The sequence below is a fragment of the Mustela lutreola genome, chromosome 1, assembly GCF_030435805.1.
Source record: "Mustela lutreola isolate mMusLut2 chromosome 1, mMusLut2.pri, whole genome shotgun sequence".
In the NCBI taxonomy this organism is placed as follows: domain Eukaryota; kingdom Metazoa; phylum Chordata; class Mammalia; order Carnivora; family Mustelidae; genus Mustela; species Mustela lutreola.
In genome coordinates, this window is record NC_081290.1 from 23,784,888 (window position 1) to 23,799,766 (window position 14,879).

General features: G+C 42.8%; 1 protein-coding gene across 2 annotated transcripts in view; it reads left to right on the forward strand.

Annotated features, from left to right (window-relative positions):
• Positions 1 to 1,227: 1,227 nt before the first annotated feature.
• The window catches only part of NMU (neuromedin U), a 28,010-nt gene continuing 14,358 nt past the window's right edge, over positions 1,228 to 14,879 (forward strand). Inside the window, exons 1-3 of one of the 2 annotated variants that reach the window (XM_059153994.1) lie at positions 1,228 to 1,475; positions 6,803 to 6,861; positions 14,274 to 14,321. In XM_059153994.1, coding sequence (XP_059009977.1) covers positions 1,364 to 1,475; positions 6,803 to 6,861; positions 14,274 to 14,321 — 219 coding nt within the window. In that variant the 5' untranslated portion in view covers positions 1,228 to 1,363. The remainder of the gene's footprint in view (positions 1,476 to 6,802; positions 6,862 to 14,273; positions 14,322 to 14,879) is intronic. The other variant, XM_059154003.1, reaches the window with a different exon arrangement.

Consider the following 14,879-nt stretch of genomic DNA (forward strand, 5'->3'; position numbering starts at 1 on the left):
GATTTGGGGTCCTTCACCAAGTTCTAATTTACTTTAGGGAAGTTCTTCCTGTTACTTAATGTTGTAGTCCTTAAGGGCATGCTTTGCCTATAGTGGATGGCACAGTGCACGTCTAATGCATTAAAATCCCCAACTTAGAGAAGGAACGTCTTCACAGAGGGTCTTGCCTCACAAGCTGATATCCTCGGGCAGTTTAACATCTCCAAGCATCATCAGATGAAAATCATAATACTTTTATATCCCAGAGATGCCATGAGTTGTTATATTAAATAGCATAGGAAGATGTCCCAAGAAACGTTAATTGTCCTTTCCATCTTTTCCTGGGTTCCTTTTGAAAGGAGGTCAAATGAGATCAGTCTTCCCTCCTTCTGTAGAAGGAAATTAAAACAATATCAGCCAGTATTTCTGGGAGAGGCTGCTTCCTGGACATTTCCACCTAGGAAGTAAAGGGAAGTATGGAGGGGATAGCCAAGCTGCCATCGCCCTAGAAATCAGAAGGCAACGGGTAGGGAGTGACGGAAACGCACAGAAAAAAGAGTAACCTTGGGCTTGGAAATCCACAGGACAGTCACAGACCTTCCAGACCTATTAGAAATGTATGTGTGGTCAAATCTTAGCAATCCTTTCTTCTAGATCTGCTTCACCAAGTAAGTGCATTTCCCTAAATGATCTCAGACCTTGCAGCAATTTGGGGCACACCAACACCACCACTATGGCAGCTCGGATAGGCACCGCGCTGGTGCTGGGGGCTGGGGAAGAACGAGTGAGCAGGACAGAAGTGCTTCTACAGAGGCGGAGGCGCGCACAGTCGTTGGGGGGGCACAGAAGGCTTTCCCAGGGGCTGAATAAGGGGCGTCCCGGCCAGACGTGAGAACTGAGAGAGCGTCGCCACCACCAACCTTAAAAACCCCGATCCCAGCCTCTTCGGGCCTCCTGGTTTGCCATCCTTCTTGGCTCCCAGTCCAACTCTCGCCAAGAAGCTAACAGACGTGCACGGTTTTATTTCCACGCTCACCCCAGAGCCCAGAGGGCTCGCAGAGAGAGAATGCGCGGTGCCCTGAGTCAGAACTGTGACCGGGGGCGGATCCCGCTGCGGGTGGGGGGTCGGGGGCGGCCAGCGGGTCGCTCGTGACGCGACGGAGGCCGGGGGCGGTGGGCCGCGAGGTGACGCGCGTGGGGCCGGCGCCGTCCCAGCCCACGTGTCCGCGAGATTTAAAAGTTGGCGGCGCGCGGGGAGGTCAGCTTGGCCGCGGAGCCCCGCGAGCTGCGCGCCGAAGACACAGAGGCACTGCCAGGCTCCCGCGTGGAGTGCTGGCCCGGGCAGCGCAGAGTCCGAGCCCCCGAGCATCCCTCCAGCGCCCAGATGCCGCGAGCAGCCAGCCGCCGCCCCGCGGCCGCCCCGGGACAGGTGGCCGCCGCGTCCCGGCCCCTGCTGCTGCTGCCGCTGCTCGCCTGCTGCGTGGGCACCTGCCTAGGTAAGCGGGCCCCGCGCGCCTGCCGGGCTCCCTCCATCCTCCCGCCCCACGCCGGCCGCTTCTCGAACCTTCTCCCCCCCCCCACCCCCCCGCCCCGCCACCTGCCGCGCCCTCTTCCCTCCCTTTCTCGCCTCTTCCGTTGGTTTCTGGTTCTCTCCTTCCCCTCCTGCTGTGGGGCTCCCCAGCTTCTCGCCTTTGATGAGCCGCGCGCGTCGCTGTCCGCGAGCGGCGAGCGGAGCAGGTGCGAGTGGCCCGGCCAGAGCGCTGTCCCTGCAGGGCCGAAATCCCCAGGCCCCCGGTGGCCTAGGGTTGGCGGAAACTTGCGGGGCTCCCTAGCACTCGGGTCGTCCCTGGCCCGTGGCAGGTGAAAACTGACATAAATTAACATAGTGAAAATTAAAATGCGTTCCCTTTCACTGCAATTACTGGAGGGACTGATGGCTAAAGTAAAACGAGAGTTTGATACTTCACCTGCTGGTGCCAGGTCAACTTGGAGAGGGCCCATTTTTAGTGAATGAGCTCCTGTTCCATCCACATAACCCGGACATGCCCCCTTCTAGGGCCGTTCTCTGTGCTGTTTGGGTTTTGACGCACCAGATCAGGAAAAAAAGAATGGAGACTTTTTTTTTTTTTTTAAGATTTTATTTATTTGACAGAGAGAGAGAGAGAGAGAGTACAAGCAGGAGGAGGGGTAGGAGGAGGGAGAAACAGACTCTCTCTGAAGCAGGGAGCCCAAGACCCTAAGATCACGATCTGAGCCAAGGCAACAGCTTAAGGGACTGAGCAACCCAGGTGCCCTGGAGACTTTTTTTTTTTTTTAACATAGAATTGGAGAGGCAAGTGGGTAAGCCTGGCTTTCAGTCCGTGCTTACAGCTAAAGCCAGTGAAGGCAAATGTGACTTGATAAAACAGGGACTTCCTGTTCTTGACCTAGAGAAAAGAAGTGGGAAAAGCAAAGGCGAGGTCAGGGAGGGATGTCTGAAGCTTGCAGACAAGGCAGAGCGGAGCCCAGCACCTGCCAACGGCGAGATCACGTCCCTATTCCCTAAAGGTTATTTTTCCGGGTACCTTGAGGGGTCCATCCTTTCCCTCCCACCGCGAACCCAGAGTCCCCCCCAGGGCCATCCACTGTCTTGCTAAGATCACGAATTTTCTAACTCCACAGCAGCGTCTCTGAGGTTCCCTCTGCTCTCTTGTCAGTGAGGCAAAGGTAGGCAGACCATCTCATCATTGTCCCGAGCACTGGCGACTTGAAACCATAGCTCCCCGGACCTTTCAGAGACTGCAGGCCAGCCCTCAATTAGAGGTAGAAGAGACTGAAGCAAGTCTTCTTTTCCAGTGGGTTTATTTTTATGGCAGTCCTTTCATTGTTTGGGGGTTTTCCCCCCTTTCCTGGGGGCATTGGAGAAGGGGGCAAGGAAAACGGGGCCATTTGGCTGTGGGATCTAAGCAGTCAGAAGCTAGACTTCAACCTTCTTCATCAGAGAGCCAGCAATAATACTGCCCAACTTATGCAAAGTAATATTAATATTTTTCTGTTTTAAATTTGTTACTAGTAGAATTAGGACGGCAGCCTTTATCTATCTTATTAAGGAGACAGATAATTATAGTTTTTTGATAATTTTAGTTTTCAAAGTGTCTTTTTTTTTCTGTGAAGCAGGTGTACTTGCCATGCATGTTACATGTTGTATGTTTACCGTGATATTTGCATCAGCCCGGGATAACTGCTTTTTGGGAAGAGGGGGAATTTTCAGGGCACTGGTGATCAAGCATAAACTGCGGAAAGCTGCTTTCTAAAAAGGACAAGTCTCGGGTTTTATTTCAGAGAAGACTGTTTCTGCTGGCTGGTCTATCATCTCATCAATATCCCTAGTATTTCTCAAGCAAAGGGATAAGATGCCTTTCTCACTGCACAGAGACCCCCTAGACTACCATTTTGTATCTTTTCCCCCTTTAGACCTGCTCTTGATATTTTAAAAAACCTAATCTTATCTCTCTAAAGATGTGAGGGAAAGGGGAGAGGGGAGACATAAAGTGTGATCTCCCCTAGTCCCGAGTTCCCAAAAATGGCCCTGGAGGGGAACCGCACCATGTATAACCGAACTTGGGAGATAATCTACCAAGATTAATCACAATGCAGGATGCAACTGCGTGTATCTAAAGAACAGTGAAACAAACAAACGTCACAGAGCCAGAGGAAACTAAGACAATGTCAGTTAAATGGAGCAGCTTGGCAAAACGAGTCAGCAGAGCCTGCAACAGCAATGCGAGATGAAGAACCGGCCACAGATTTGGTGGATGGAAACAGTTTATGCTTCAGAGAACGTTATTAAAATAAAGAAGGAAATTTCCTAAAAGAGGGCACATTTTGGATAACTGCAACAGACCTTGATTTGGTTTGTGACAGCAAGAGATCTAAATACCCAAGACTAAATTAAGAAGTGTTTTGTTTTTGTTTTTGTTTTCTGGATGCCAGGATGGCTCCGTTGGTTGTGTCTGCCTTCGGCTCAGGTCGTGATCTCAGACTCCTTGGGATCCAGTCTTGCGGCAAGCTCTTTGCTCAGCGGGGAGCCTGCTTCTTCCTCTGCCTCTGCCCCTGCTCGTGCTCCCTCCTTCTCTCCCTCTGACAAATAAATAAAATCTTTAAAAAACCCCCAAAACTGCTTTTTCCTACTCAGACCCCTACTTATTGAGTAATTCTTAAGTTTCTCCCTTTCAAACCCTATCCCCATTAAGTTCAAGCAATGAGAAAAAATTAACACCACTTTTAGAATAATCAAATCTGTTTTTCGAAGGAAGACAAATACTAAATGATCTGACTTCTATGTGGAATCTAACAAAACCCCAACAAAACAAAATCAAGCAAGGGGCACCTGGGTGGCTCTCAGTAGGTTAAGCCTCTGCCTTTGGCTCAGGTCATGATCTCAGGATCCTGGGATCCAGCCCGCATTAGGGTCTGCTCAGCAGGGAGCCTGCTTCCCCCCCCCCGCCGGCCCCCCCCCCCCCCGCTTCTCTCTGCCTGCTTGTGATCTCTGTCAAATGAATAAATAAAATCTTTTTTAAAAATCAAGCAAAATATGTGAATACAGAGAATAGATGGGTGGTTCACAGAGGTGGGGAGGTGCAGGTGTGTGAAATGGGTAAACGGAGTCAAAAGGCACAAACTTCCAGCTATGAAACAGATCTGCCACGGGCATGTGATGTACAGCATGGGCACTATATGGTCTATTTGAAAGCTGCTGAGAGTAAATCTTAAGAGTTCTCATCGCAAGAAAAAATCTGTAACTATGTATGTGATCAACTATGTATGATGTTAACTGGACTTATTGTGGTGATCATCTCACAATATATACAAATTTAGGATCATTATATTGTGAACTAATAAAATGTATGTCAGTTATACCCCAATAAAAAGGTCAAGGTTTCTTTCTCTTACAGAGGTGTATTGACAGATACAAAAGTTGTCTATCCATGTTGTTTGCATTAGTTAGACTGTGCAACATAAGACTAAAGGTTTCACTTTACTAGATAGTAAGTAAGTATAAATACGTCAGAACTCATCAAAATCAGTGCAGTTTTCATCTCGAAGATAAGGGCAATGTCTCTGACTATATTGGAGGAAGAATCTAGTACTCTTATTTGACAATATAAAGCCCATATCTAGGGTATCTTGGGGGAGAAAATCACCCTTCCTTTGGTTAACAGATACACAAAGGAGAGAAAAATAATTCCCCCTAAGGTTTGGGTTTGGTACTAGAATGTTAGTGGGTTTCTAAAGTTGAAAGCATTTTTTAAATGTTGGCTCCTCTAACTTTACATTGAGACTGCGTTTACATGTGTTGTGTAAAAGCCACAAAGTATCTCTTTTTGATTACATAAGAGCTTGGGACTAAGTTAGATAAAATGGCAATTTCTGTGTGGCCCCGGGGCAGCCTTGGGGGCATGGAAGGAGGCGAGCCAGGGTTGTTGGTGAGGTAGTGTGGGGGTCAGAGGGAGATGGACAGAACATAAAATTGTATTCTTTGCACGGGAACACCCTGTCAAACAAACAGCAGTAGAGTGAGTGGAGAAATCAGAAGGAAACGCCGGTAAAGACTGAATCCAAAGAACTGGAAATCTTTGCGTTTTCCCTTTGCATCAGTACTTGGTTCTGGTTTGGTTCTTTAAAGTTGACTCCTGCTCTCACCCCCCACCCTCTTCCTCTCATCTCCTTAGTATTCAAGTCTTAGTAACTGTAGACAAGCCGCATGTCCAAGTTGTGAGGAAAAAAACCAATGGCCTTTTCGACTGTTTTCCTGAGAACGTTCATATCCTCCTTTAGGAAGGATTCAGACTCGTTAAAGAGAAGCTTAGACCCAAAATGTTCCTTGGAGCTGCTTAGTTCTGTTGAATAAAGAGGCATCCTCCATTTCTTTCTTTTTTTTAAACTTAAAAAAAATGTTTTTTTTAGAGATTTTATTTATTTGACAGAGAGAACACAGCAAGAGAGGGAACACAAGCAGGAGAGTGGGAGAGGGAGAAGCAGTCTTCCTGCTGAGCAGGGAGCCTGATGTGGGGCTCAGTCTCAGCAGTCTCCACACTGAGTGCAGAGCCCGACATGGGGCTTGATCCCAGGACCCCTTGATCATGACCTGAGCAGAAACCGAGTCAGACACCTAACCAACTGAGCCACTCAGGTGCCCAGCTCAGTGGGTTTTAAGTAGACTTCTAGAACTGTCCAGTTATGACAATAATACAATTTTCCATGACACTCCCCCAAAATCTGTTATGTCCATGTGCAGTCAGTCTCTATTCCTACCCCCAGCTCCAGGAAACTACCAGTCCTTCTGTTAATACGGATGTGCCTGTTCTGGACATTCCATGTAATAGAATCATACAATATTTGGGTTTTTTTGCATCTGGCTTATTTGATTTAGCATAATATGTCTGCTATTCCTCTTTGATGCAGCATATATTAATACTTCATTCCTTTTTATTGCCCAAGTAGTATTCCACATGTGCACTCATCACGTTTTGTTTATCTCTTTTCAGATAACAGACATTTGGATTGCTTCCACTCTGGGGCTCTTAGGATAATGCTGCCATGCACGTTCATAGATGTGTAGAAAAAAAGAAATCCACTCTTAATGTCTTTGAAATGCTATTAAGTTTTATTTAATAATTATGTATCCTTATACTAAGTCAAATGCTGAAATATCTTGTTGAAATAGGAGGGTAATGATGTACAGTGAAAATGAAAAATGGCATCCAAAACTGAATTATATATAAATGTTTAACTTTAGAAGAAATACCATAAAAAAACCATGTAAATGTAACTTTATTTTCAGGTGCTCCAGTATTATCTCAAGGATTACAGCCTGAACAAGAACGACAGCTGTGGAATGAGGTAAAGCATTGTCCCTATACATTAGTGGAAACTTTACCTTCTTTGAAATTAACAAATGAACTAAGATAATTGCGTTTGGGGACAACTATGATTTTACTAATATTCTGATATAATATTCAGAATTATTATTCTTTTGAAATGAAAGAAGGAAAGATGAATAGAAACAAAACAATTACAGTAAATGGTAAAGTAAGATGGCAGAAATTAGCCCTAATAATAACTACAATAATGTGAATGTGCCAAAAATATCACCCAAGGACAGAAATTCGCAGATTGGAATTTTTTTAGAGATCCAACAGTATGTTGTCTATGAAAGTCACACTTAAGGGCACCTGGGTGGCTTGGTGGGTTAAAGCTTCTGCCTTCGGCTCAGGTTATGATGTCAGGGTCCTGGGATTGAGCCCCCCATCAAGCTCTCTGCTCAGCGGGGAACCTGGCTTCCTCCTCTCTCTGCCTGCCTCTCTGCTGACTTGTGACCTCTCTCTCTGTCAAATAAATAAATAAAATCTTAAAAAAAAAAAAAAAAAAAGGTCACACTTAAAAAAGAAAAAAAGGCCAAGCAAAAAGTATGGAAAAAGACATACCAAGCAAACATGAATTGCAAAAAATTGGAGTATCAGTCTTAACATCTGATAAAATAAAATCCAGATAAACAAATCATCTTAGCAAAGAGGGACCTTATTTTATGATTTTAGTAAATTGTGCTCAGTATCTCAGTATGTGCAGATCTTAAATTATACTCAGTGTCTTATGCTAATAAAAGAACAGTAAGGTAAAAGATACAGTCATTATTAATATGTATTTTTAAAAACTTAAAATTTATTTAATATCTAATAGAGCTTCAGGGGAGAATAGATCAGTGAACATTTGTAGTTAGAGATTTTAATACCCCTGTTCAAAACCGATGTTAAAACAAATGACATCAATAGATAGAACAAAGATATAACCATACAATTAATAAGTTTAACCTATTCTAAATATTTTTTTAAAACCTACACTAAATAGTATATACCTTCTTTTGGGGCATAATTGGAACATTAAACAAAAAGATGCCATGTGTTAGGGCACAAAGAAAATTTCTGCAAGTTAAAAAGGAACCATTTTAAATGTTTTCCAATCATAATGCAATAAAATTAGAAATTAACAACACAAGTGTAACTTCAGTATCCCATCTGTTTGGAAAATAAGTAACGTTTTTATAAATAATCCCAGGCTAAAGAGGAAATTACAAAATAGTTACAATTAAATGACATAAAAACATTCTAAGTCAAAGTTTGAGGGTGCCTGGCTGGCTCAGTCAGTAGAGCACGCAACTCTTAATCTCAGGGTTGTGAGTTCAAGCCCCATGTGGGGTGTAGTTGAACTAGAAATGCCTGAGAGTAAATGCTCCCACCACTAAGAATACCCCTCAATTACTGACCCAAGGAGTTGGTAGATAAATACCTCAGCTGCCTCTTCTCTCAGTTGGGATAACAGATGTGATCTGCATTGGCTCCTAGAGTTCCCCAGACAGGCTGATCCCAGTTAGGCATGGTGGTAATGCACTCGATAACATATACTTTATGAAATTCCTTCTCTTCCCTGTTTATCTTCTTCGCTATTCCACTAGTGCTTCTGGGATCATCTCCCTAATAACCAACTCATATCCACATTACTACCGCAAGGTCTGTTTCTGGGAAAACCCTAACTAAGGCAGAAATGCACAACTTACAATAAAAGTACCATTAAAAATCAGAGGGAAAACCACAGATTGCTTGGCAAGTGAAGGTCAGAAACTGGCTCGCTGTATGGAGAGAAATAAAACTAACACCGCATGACCATTTTGTAATGTATAAAATAACAAATCACTATGTGGCGCCCCTGAAATTAATACAATGTATGCCAATTATTCTTCAATTAAAAAAACTAAGGGGGGGCGCCTGGGTGGCTCAGTGGGTTAAGCCGCTGCCTTCGGCTCAGGTCATGATCTCAGGGTCCTGGAATCGAGTCCCGCATCGGGATCTCTGCTCAGCAGGGAGCCTGCTTCCTCCTCTCTCTCTGCCTGCCTCTCTGCCTACTTGTGATCTCTGTCTGTCAAATAAATAAATAAAATCTTAAAAAAAAAACAAAAAACTAAGGGGGCTCCAAGTGGATTAAAGATCTAAATATAAAGGGTAAATTATAAAAATTAATAGAATCTATCTTTTTTATTAGGACAATATCTTCTTGAGCTAGGAGCAGGGAATGACTTCTAAAACAAAATTGCAAATATAAATCATGAGGCCAAAAAGATGATGGATTGAATTACATTAAAAGTAAAGATTTCTTTCAAAAGGACTACATTTAGAAAGTAAGAGCTTTTGAAAGATGTTGGTTGTGTCTCCGCACTGAGTGCAGAGCCTGACTTGCACTCAGGACTTGATCTCAGGACCTCTTGATCATGACCATAAAATGGGTAGTAAGTGCCAACTACTACACAATCTCTAATAGCAAAAAAGCTCATAAAGTCTGTTATAAGGTTCTCTGCCTTGATATATCAAAATACATGCCAGAGGTATGTAAACAAGAAGGATAATTTAGATAACAGAGATTATGTATAATTCAGAAACATTTATTTTAGCTGGAAATCATATTTCTGTGGAAAATTTTTGAAGTTAAATTTTAGATGATAAAGCTGGGAAAAAACTAGAATTGTAAAACACTATAAATTCTTTTACAGGAAAAGATATTTAAAGAAATTAAGACACTAAAAGATGTGCTTTTCTGCTGGAGGTTTTAAAAATTACTGAGCTATCCAGATCCTAGAAACACGTCCTTTTCAAACCTTGTACAGAGACCTAACCATTTTCAAACAAATTCATCAACAGACTCTACAGAGTTCTCAAAAGCAATTAGTGGCTCTTAAACCCATTAGGACCTCAAGCCGAGTAAAATGAATGAGTGCTTATCCAAACGGAAAGTGGGTGGGCAGTGTTGCTGTGCCTTTCAAAGAAAAAAGAACAAAGACTGAATTATCTCCTAATTTGATTAATTGCTATTTTTTCTTATTCTGATATTTTTCTCCAAACAACACTGATGCACTGATTAGTTAGCCCTTAGGTTCAAGGGTCCGCTGTTCTGGGACAAGGCCACCTCACCTCGGCAGGCAGCCTGGTCTGCAGGTGGACAACTTGGCCTTTGAGCATGGTATCTTCAGATACCTCAGTACCACAAAAACCTTGCAAGAAGGATCAGTTCCTCCTACCCTGCTGACGCAAGCTAAGTAACATTTAAGGGTGATATATTAAAGCACTGGTCATAATTCAAGGCTTTAGAAAGGTATCTTTTTGCCTTTCCCCTCTCAATTGACTTTATTTTCTTTCTACAAGTTCAATGCTACTTAAGGAATATTTATAGAGCACTTATTCCGGACACGTTGGATATGCCATAGCCTGTGTGTGTATGTGTGTGTGTCTTTATAGTTGTGACTCTGGATTTGCATGGCATGGAAGCGGGGCAGGTGGGTGGGCAGAAGGGATGAGAGGAATTAAAAAAAAAAATTTCCCGGGACTACTGGGTGCCTCAGGTGTTAAGTGTCTGCCTTCGGCTCAGGTCATGATCGCAGGGTCCTGCGAGAGAGCCCCACGTGCAGGTCCGGCTCTCTGCTCAGCAGAAAGCCTGCCCCTCTCCCACTCCCCCTGCTTGTGTTCCCTCTCACTGTGTCTCTCTCTGTCAAATCAATCAATCAATCAAATCTTTTTTAAAACTCCCTAAATATTTGTGATATATGGAGAACATGACAGGCTCTGTAAGGATAAAAAGGAAAGAGACATTAAGACTGGTCTTCAGGGCGCCTGGGTGGCTCAGTGGGTTAAAGCCTCTGCCTTCGACTCAGGTCATGATCTCAGGGTCCTGGGATCGAGCCCCGCATTGGGCTCTCTGCTCAAGCAGGGAGCCTGCTTCCTCCTCTCTCTCTCTGCCTGCCTCTCTGCCTACTTGTGATCTCTCTCTGTCAAATAAATAAATAAATAAATCTTTAAAAAAAAAAAGACTTTGGTCTTCTATAATATTGTATACCTTCCTTATTCTCTAGATTAGAGAATCATATGTTAGAGTACATGTTCATCTTGGAAGCAATAGGAGCATGAGGAATTATGGCCAAAGAGTATGATTATCCCCTCTTCTGTATAGTATAAGAATAGAAACAAAATTAACCTGATCAACAAAGAATTCCGAGACGTTATGCCATAAACAGGACTCCAGTTATATTATCCCAAACAGACAAGAAATCAGTACCATTTTTTCCAGTCCCAGTTTAAAAGGCCACCAAAGAAATAAATGCCATAAACTACTCCAGACATCCAGCTTTAGTGCTAAACTTCGCAGCACAGTTCTTTAATGATTAATATAAATCTCTTATACTACAGTTTAAAGTCTTACAATTTTTCTCTTTAGGATAAAGACTGAAAACAGCTGTCAACTGTAGTTCACTAAACCTAATTTTTTTTAATCTGTAAAGATTTCTTTATTTCAACCACAGCAGCTAACAATCCCCACTTCTAACTACAGCCATGACAAAAATACAATGGTATGTTGTCGTATTGCCACCTCCTTTTTCATAAAGATGATTTGATATCACGTTTTATTTATAGAATTCAAAATGTTCCTTAGTACTACAAAACACAGGTGATTCCCCGAACCTCTATTTCATGGTAACGTACATCAGTGTTATCAGTCAGCCACTAACAGTATCTCCATTTAGATTTTCATCATATGGTGTGTATTATATTGTTGTTAATCTTCAAAGGAAAATGCACAAATCCCACTGAATGAAGAAGGCTGTCATGTTATCTTTGCTTCAGGCACAATCATCCACGTGATTTCATACACCCACTAGAAGTACAGGTATTTCATAAAGTGATTGGACAGTAGAAATACATTAAAATTTGCTAGTTACAGGGGCGCCTGGGTGGCTCAGTGGGTTAAGCCGCTGCCTTCAGCTCAGGTCATGATCTCAGGGTCCTGGGATCGAGTCCCGCATCGGGCTCTCTGCTCAGCGGGGAGCCTGCTTCCCTCTCTCTCTCTCTTTCTCTCTGCCTGCCTCTCCATCTACTTGTGATTTCTCTCTGTCAAATAAATAAAATCTTTAAAAAAAAAATTTGCTAGTTACAAATGCCAAATAGGATCAGTATGAAAAAACATGTTGTCATTAATTATGCTTGTCCAAAAATCCATCCTCTTTACCTTTTGAAGCAGACTAGCAAATATGTTATCTATACATTTAACTCATATTCCCTATAATAAATATTCTGACTTAAAGTAATGTCTGAAAAGAGTGATTGACTTAACTTCTACTCTTAACTGTGACATTTTCTGACATTTGTTGTTCCATGAAATACTTCCCTAAATTTTTTCTATCTGTAAAGTGATTTTCCTTTAGGTACTCCCTCGTGTTTCCTTTTCTTTTTTTTTTTTCTTTTCTTGTTTTGTTTTTAAAGATTTTATTTATCGATTTGACAGACAGAGATCACAAGTAGTCAGAGAGGCAGGCTGAGGGAGGGGGGAAGCAGGCTCCCTGCTGAGCAGAGAGCCTGATGCGGTGCTCGATCCCAGGACCCTGAGATCATGACCTGAGCCAAAGGCAGAGGCTTGAACCCACTGAGCCACCCAGGTGCCCCTCCCTCGTGTTTTCTAAGGTGTATTTTTTTTTTTTTTAAAGCAAAGGTCTTTCCTCTTTCATTACATTTCTAGAGTTTGAGTCTAGTGTGACTTTGGGGACACTGAGTAATGACTGAATTTCAGTTAAAGGCTTTGCCACTTTCTTTACATGTTAAGGTTTCTCTCCTGTGTGAGATCTATGATGGTGAGTAAGTCGTGAGTTCCAGTGAGAGGCTTGCCACAAATCTTTCTGTTTGCAAGGTTTCTCGTCAGTTTGAACTTTGTGTTGTGAATAAGGGTTGAGAAGTCCTTAAAGATTTTACCACATCCTTTACACTAATAAAGCTTCTCTCTAATTCCATGATACTGAATGAGGTTTCACCACTGATCAAAGGGCTTCCAGATTCTTTGTATTTGTAAAATTTCACTCCAGTATAAATTCTCTGGTAATGACTCAGGGATTAGCATTGTTTAAAGGCTTGCCACATTCTTTAACTGACACTCAAGACTTACTCAACAGCCAAGAATTCAGAAATCTATAAACTTAATAAATGTGGGGTGATGCTTAACCATCCATCAGTGCTCAACAGCTATCAGAGTATCAATCACGAGGAAGAACTTCACTTGTGTAGCAAACTGAGGCTTTACAGAGAAGTCAAACATAAAAAACTACCACAGCCCATAGGGGAAGGGAAGGAAAAATAAAATAAGGTGAATCAGAGAGGGAGATGAACCATAAGAGACTCTTAACCCTAGGAAACAAACTGAGGGTTGCTGGAGGGGAGGTGGGTGGGGCATGGGACAGCTGGAGGATGGACATTAAGGAACATTAAGGAGGGCACTTGAGTGAGGAGCACTGGGCGTTGTATGCAACTGATGGATCATTGAGCTCTACCTCTGAAATAATATAGTATATGTTAATTAATTGAATTTAAATTTAAAAAAATTTTTAACTACCAGAGCCTTTATAACGCAGAGAGAATAGATCAATACAGTGGGTTTGAGGAAAAGTTTAAGCAAGGCTCAAATGCTGATATACGTCTGAGGACTCACTTTCCGGAGATAAATGTAGTAAATGTGCGAAGGTCTTTCCTGAAAGCTCAGAACTTAGAATACACGAGAGTATCCGTTTTGGAGAGAAACCTTATAAATGTCATGAATGTAGGGAAAACTTTAGCCAGTCCTCCAGCAGTCCTCCAAACTTGCTGAACATCTGAGAATTCAGGTTGGAAAAGCTCATATAGATGTATTAAATCTGGGAAAGTCTTTGGTCAGCGGTTACGTCTAAGTAGACGGAAGACAGCCCGAACTGGAGGAAAACTTACAAAAGTGAAGACTGGCAAAATCTTTACTGATTCCGTAGTAAACCACCGAACTCCAACCCTTTCCTAATGCTGGCTCCTTGCTAGAGAACTGGTAGCTGTTGTGTAGAGTTTTTTCTATGTCTTATGTATCATTTAGCACTTATGCTATTGTCATGTTAATTAATTTTTTAAAAGATTTTTAATTTTTTATTTATTTGACAGAGAGAGAGATCACAGTAGGCAGAGAGGCAGGCAGAGAGAGAGGAGGAAGCAGGCTCCCAGTGAAGCAGAGAGCCAGGACCCTGGGACCACAACCCAAGAGGAAGGCAGAGGCTTTAACCCACTGAGCCACCCAGGCGCCCCTTATCATGTTAATTTAGATAATGCGATCTGATTTACATAATAAAGAACCACAGGATAACAGGGTGCTTCTTAATTTGGAGGCCATTCTTTCTATTTCCAAACTGTAACTGGCATTTTTCTTTTCCACAGATAGATGACGCCTGTTCAGCCTGGCTGTCCCTTGATTCTCAGCCTCAGGTAATTCCCATTGGAGGTGTTTTTGTAGCGACGTAAGTAGGTGTCACTCCATTTCTCCCTCTGGACCTGTCATTACTTTATGGACTCATTAAAATATGTCAACACTTTAGAAATCCTTACATCATCGGCAGGTAAGAATCAGTTCTGTGAGTTTATGTAGTGAGGTCACCCCGGGGCCTTTCTCTCTAAGGGAAATAGATTTACAGATAATACGCACATATTTTGGAAATGAAAATGCTAATTTCAAATTCAAATTCTGCGTTAGGTTAAAAATAATGTATCTGTTGTTGCATTTGGAGGCCAATATCCTCTCCCTCAACTGAGTGTGAAACCCACAGAGAGAGAAACATGGAGTCAGACATACAGAGGTCGAAGTGTCACTGTAACAGTGAAGTCGCTTTATGAAAGTGGCCTTAGATCTGATACCAAGTGTGTTGCCTAAAACTACTCCCAGACTTGAAACTGGACTTGGAGGGTGATGTGAGGCCTCCGGGCCAGTCAGGTTTCCAGGTGCAGGGCAGAGACCCAACAAGAACACCAGCCAGAGAGTGGCTCCCG